Genomic DNA, 6,156 nt, shown 5'->3' with positions numbered 1-6,156 from the left:
AGGATATATGATATCACTTCTCCATGAGTAAGTAAAATTATGTCTCAACATTTGTTCAAAAATATTCCTTAAATGTTTGACTGGGTTCAGATCTGGTAAGTGGGAGGCCGTAGCATATAGACAATATTAGTGCCATGCCCCTAACACGCTTCCCTGCATTAGGGAAATATTTTAACTGGAGAAGAACCTTCAGTACCATTAATTAACTATTCACATCAACCTTACCTTCTAATGGTAACAGTGCTGGAATTATGGTGCCTTTTGGTGCTGCAGGCCATATTCACCACCGACATGGTCGGAATTCAGTTCCCGGGTAATCTTTAGGGTACATCAATGCAGAAAAAAAGCATCTCAACCAGATAAGCTGCTGAACATCCTCAAGTCAAGTAGCTTCACAAGCAGTTGTGCTTATACACCATATAACCTCCCATTCATTTATCAACTCCACCCATTGCCCACTGCCAACAATCAAATATAAATAGCAAAGGCAAGGAGCCAGGTTAAATCGATCTGTTGTTACACCAATCAATCTTATTTTTAGTAAATCTTGTTCAGAGGACCTTGGGTCCATGTGTATAAAATTAGACCACGCTGGCAGACAACCTCTTGGAAATGTAACTCCCTCAAAAATAAAGCTTGGTGTGGTACAGAACATTGGATTAAATTTGTGTGGCAAGTTCTACCATTAGCCACCAGAATTTCTCATGGATATTGATGGCTGCACACATTTAAAAGAGGAAAAAAATTAATCTGGGATTTAGGCCTTCAGATGTCCATTTCTGGGCATCCTCTCAGAATTCCAGAGGGACACAATAAATCACCAACAGCCAGCAGTGGAAGACACAGAGCTCTGTTCGGTGCATATTGCACCTCCTCTCCAAAGTAGGAATTACGCACATTGTTTTACACAAGGCATTCCCTCATTGGCTCTTTTTTGTGGTTGTGATAACCAAGCCATTACGATGGTGCTTTCAAGAAAATGCCTCTGCTGTACATAGCATGCATTAATATTTATGTGATTATAATGCAAGCTATGGAAATCCTGTAGGGGATTCAGACTTCAAAAAGTGCAATTAAGACACTACCGTGTCACAAACGTGGAGTCTGTCTGCTGCTGATTTATCATCTGAATGGTTTGTATTGTAGCGTGGCCATCGACCTCATGCTTGCTGTTCAGAACGATCTGAGCATTTGCTATCACTGTGGTCTCCCATCTGTCAAATCCCTGTACCATGTGAGCTGTGACTCAGGGAGATCCTTTCCCATTTTCCTCTCGCAGTATAAAAATCCTTCCAGTAAATTTGGGATGACATCTGTCTGTAAAGGGACAATGGCTTAGAGGGAGTACAGTTAATTCATGGGAATGGAAAGCATGGAGAACTCATTTTTGTAATAACATCTTTGAACAGTCCATCTATGTTTTTCTGACAATGCCACTAGATACGATTCCATACCCAACCACTAAAGAAAAGTGTCCCTCCCACTTCTGAAAGGAGACCACACCACAAAAACAGAGAAGCTGGTTTTAACACATTAACACAGTTGCCCTTCTTTTTCTTATGATCTTATTGTTTTTATTTTATTGTCCTTTTGTCTTTTAAATTGGTCGTTGGTCTTTTTATTGTGTTGTTTTAGGGTTTTGCTATTTCTGATTGTACAGCACTTTGGTCAGCTGTTGTTGTTTTTAAAGTGCTTTATAAATACATTTGGATTGGACTGGATTATTACCAAGAATTGTAATATAAACATACAGCTGAATATAAAATTCAGTACAATTCATCCTCTGTGTTTGAATTGGAAATCTGCAGTTTATGATTATTAAGGTCGTGATTATCAAACTGTGGCAGTTCCGGTAAGCCAGACATTCGCGTATTAGTTGAAGAGAAGAAACACCTCTCTAGCGGGTTTATGCTCCATATGTGTTTATTTTTTCCCTAAACGTGGCTCGCCCAAACGACTCATTCTTACCTCCAAAACGCTGGTCTAATGTCAGGGCTCACTGACCAGGCACAGAGAAACTGGAAATCGCAAGTATGGGACTGCAAATGCACAAAGGTAGCCTACTGTCCGTGTAAATTTGGAAGTACCTCGCCCAAAACGATACAATCGCCTGACACATTGTTACTCTTCTTCACTAAATGCCATTGAACACAAAGACACAATTACATATCAAACAAACAAAAGATGGAACACAAATATCGCTGTTAGAGCTCCAAATGAAATTTATCATGTTTGCTGTAGCTGAACGGACAGTTTTGTTATTTCAGACAAAACAAAATGTTTTCCTCAAACAAACGATATATAGCTTTGTATTTATTATTTAAAAGGTTGGGCACATTGCAATTTACATTGTGATTTCATTGTGCTAAATATTTACAATGCAGTGTACTCCTACTATTCAGCGGCAAATGAAAGACTTGAAAATACATCAGACTTGACCGCTTGTCACCGAAGAAACCATACTGCAACAGACGACAATCTCCTTTCAAAGGTGCGCTGTAAATAGTCAGGAATCCAAATTCCCCTCACACATTTGATAACACGCACTAAACACGTTCGTATGCATAGGTGTACATCCTCTCTTAATCTAAATGTTAGTTGAAATTTAAAATATATATATATTTTCATTTTACATGAAATGTTTGGCTATACAGACCATTTTACCTCAAATAAAATAACAAATAAATAAAACAAATCGACGTTACGTATCCACGTGCTAGCAGAAAATGCGTCGTGGCTCAGTCACCGGGTGGAATTGGATATCTTGGAGCATTCTTATAAATGATTTTGAGATGGAGATGCCTTGTCAGCAATGCATCACGTGTCCACTTTCTGCATCTCTCCCGCCGGTGTTTGCAAAAGCCTGCCTCTATGGTGAGCTCTAGTTTCGCCATCGACTAGTTTACGCTAGCCACATCCCCACCCTACTCGCACAGCGCTCGTATTACCAGAAGCGTCTCGACAGAAGCTGCAAAGAAGTCTTAGCTACGGGAAGTATGCTTAAAATGAGCGATAAGTATTTTTTAAATCTGGTTCTTCTCGGGTCGTCGTATATGTATATCACGCTTTTACTTAGGTGAAATCTAAGAAAGCTCTTCAGGTGTTTTATTTTCCCAGATAATTTTCATTGGTAAATAGCGTTTTCAAAGGCGCTGACATGCCAGTTTTCCTCAGAGAAATAACATGAACGGCGCGATTGTTGTCGTTTATTTTAAATGGTCATGTAATGCCAGATAATGCAATTGCTGCGCGACGAGGAAGACACAGCACCTGTGCTGTTGAAACAGAGACCGTGATTTTCTGTTCAGTTGCCTTTGAATTGGATTTCGTAGTTTCTTGACGTTTTTTGCGCACACCTTAGTAAAAACAGGCTAGGTAGTTGACTCGTAAACGTGTGCAGACGTGTGCAAATTTCAGAGAGTGATACGGTTTGCAAGGCGCGACCAAGTGTGCAAGGTGCTCTCGTTTCTGTGGTAGATCTTGCTATGTTTTCTATTCAGCCAGACTGAGGAGCGCCTCCCTTCGTTTGAGACCCGATCCTTAAATGACCTATTGCTGAAGACATTGTGATCTATTGCCTAGATCATGGCATGTGGCTCATTTCAGATTTATACAAGCGCGGCGTTGAGGATCACTAGAGAAAATGGGGATCAGGTCCAGAAATGTTGGTAACGGTTCGGAAGAACAGAGAGACAAGAAGGCAGGCTTGCCCGGGGACTTGGACCAAGGGGCTGTGGCAGATAAAGATGGAGCCTTTTTGCTCGTGGGACCTGGCAGAGACGATTTCAAAAGAGGGTCTCAGAGTATTGGGCTTTTAGCTAAAACTCCCCTGGGGTACACTAGACCTGTAAAGCGGAATAACATCAGGAGGCGAAGAATTCAGAATCTGATCTACGACGCGCTTGAAAGACCAAGAGGATGGGCGCTGCTTTACCACGCATTTGTGTAAGTAATCGCACACTGTCTAACAATGCATGTGCACTCTAACTTTCTTAAGTCAGAGGGCAGGTAGCCTATACGATGTTTTTTAACTCGGGGTTTATTCAAATACCCAATAGTCATAGTTGATTTGTTCTGTAAGACACTCCATTCAACACAACTTTACTAAACATCTGCATGCATTACAATGAATACAGTTAATGTTCTGAAAGTGAGTTTCAATTAAAACCGTAAGCTACCTCAATTAACCGTCGTTCTGTAAAGGAAAGTAAAGGAAAACTACTTTGTGGTATCATAATGGGACATAATCTTTACGAAAGAATCACATTATAATTCTCTCAAGTTGAACAATCATGTCAAAAGCCGAATTTATGAATCGCAGAATAACAAGGTTACAGTGACTCCAATTAGTCACATAATATTAAACGCTTTTGTGGTAGTTTATTTGCCAACGAAGCCGTTTGCGTGTTTACTTTGTGTACAAAGGTAACGCACGGCAATAAACATTTCTCAGAAGCATTGTCATTTAAAGGTGGATAAATCTCGGGGATTAGACAGTGGATTTCTTCTATTTAAATGTATCTGTAACTCATCGTACAGGTAAATTTTCAAGTGGCACAATATGCATTCTAAAGGTGAACAAGCTTTCCATCACTCCTGCTCATGGTGAATCTTATCCCACCTAAGCTTGAAAGCTTCTATCTGGGTAAAACATTTAATAGCTTTTACAAGCTTCACCTGTAAAAAGAAGAACTACATTTAAATCTGGGAAGTACAAAGAATTTCTTTGTCATACATTTGCTTACATTCGTAAGTGTTTTTGTTTTTCTTTGTGGGTATTACCTTTTTTACATTTTATTTTCTTTGGCAGACGCTTTTATCCAAAGTCAGCATGCAATAAGTACATACTGAAGGTCGGTGGAACAACTACAGAGCACAATTCTCATTAAAGTATAAGTTATCCATAGCCATGAGCATCATGTCTAGTTTACACAGTCATCATCGGCTACGTGAGCGTTTCACTAGGTATGCTGCACTTCACAGCACAAGGAAGTCTGTGTGTATAAATGGGTCTGTTTGTTGCAAACACCAATTAGGCTACTGCTTAACTTTTCAAGCCCTCCATTCCTGCACAGACATGAGATGATGGACTAGATATAGCCTAGTTACAATAAATAAAATATAATGTAAACTGACCTTGTGTGTTTGGTTTCAGTTTTGGTTTGATGTGCCTGTCGGCTACATCACAAGAAGAAAAAGTTATGTCCACTGTCACATTAGAGAATCTACATGGAACAAATAAACCCAGCGTAACATCCTTGCTGTGACTGCAAGTGTACAGATTTATAGCTAGTTTAAGATATCATGGGTCAAGTGCCAGGAAAACTAGAGAACACATTGACAATAGGATTGATGAAGAGACGGTGGCCTGTGGTGCTTTCTAAACCCCGCTGGAAACAAGGGATTTATTAGATTGTCCGCACGTGCCCTGATTCCCCAGTGTTTCGTTGCCAGAGTACCATGTGAACTGGAATCGCAGACAGACTTCTCCCTCTCTCGCTCCATCTCTCCTGCTCTCTCTAAGGGCTCATGTTACTGAGCAAGGAAGCTTGCGTTTCTGTGAGTGCCTTCACTGAGAGTAGTCGTGCATCAGCAGTTTTGTGTTGGATTAAGAACGATCCGAACTCTTCCTGGTGTCCAGATAAATACACAGTGTTGGCAGGTGGGGAGGTTCGTTGTTCCAAACAGTGATGGAAATTGCATTCTGATGTGCAAATAATGCTTTCAAATGCAAATGTTCTAGCACTTCATCCAAAAGCCCACTTAGGTTGTGAATACCTTGCTCTCACTATTGCACAATTTGCTGCCCACTAGATGTGGACAATCTTTCCTGTAGACTTTTTTCAGTCCAGATAATTAGTCCTGCATATTATATATTTATAAGCCCTTGAATGGAATAGAAAAACACTTTTGGCTAGGTGCACAAACAAAATTGTTTTACTATTTTTTTGTGAGATAAATTGTAATATATTAGTCTATATGACCATCTTAGTTATGCAAGTCATTGTAGTAGTTTTCCTCATGTATTTGAGAAAACGCAACAATGCCTATATGTTGAGGTTTAATGTTGGGTTCTTACAGGGCGACTACAATGTACACATGTATTTATAAGGTGAATTGATCAGAAAGAAAACGATTAAGCAGATTTACCTAAGC

The 6,156-nt window shown here is 39.9% G+C and overlaps 1 protein-coding gene across 1 annotated transcript in view; it reads left to right on the top strand.

Moving 5' to 3' along the window:
* Positions 1 to 2,302: 2,302 nt before the first annotated feature.
* Positions 2,303 to 6,156, top strand: part of kcnq3 (potassium voltage-gated channel, KQT-like subfamily, member 3) — an 85,027-nt gene continuing 81,173 nt past the window's right edge. The window contains exon 1 of the mRNA XM_064346871.1: positions 2,303 to 3,945. Within this exon, the coding sequence (XP_064202941.1) occupies positions 3,644 to 3,945 (302 nt within the window). The 5' untranslated portion in view covers positions 2,303 to 3,643. The remainder of the gene's footprint in view (positions 3,946 to 6,156) is intronic.

The sequence above is a fragment of the Anguilla rostrata genome, chromosome 8, assembly GCF_018555375.3.
Source record: "Anguilla rostrata isolate EN2019 chromosome 8, ASM1855537v3, whole genome shotgun sequence".
NCBI lineage: Eukaryota > Metazoa > Chordata > Actinopteri > Anguilliformes > Anguillidae > Anguilla > Anguilla rostrata.
The sequence above is the reverse complement of the archived record's forward strand: the minus strand, read 5'-3'. Positions and strand labels throughout refer to the sequence as shown.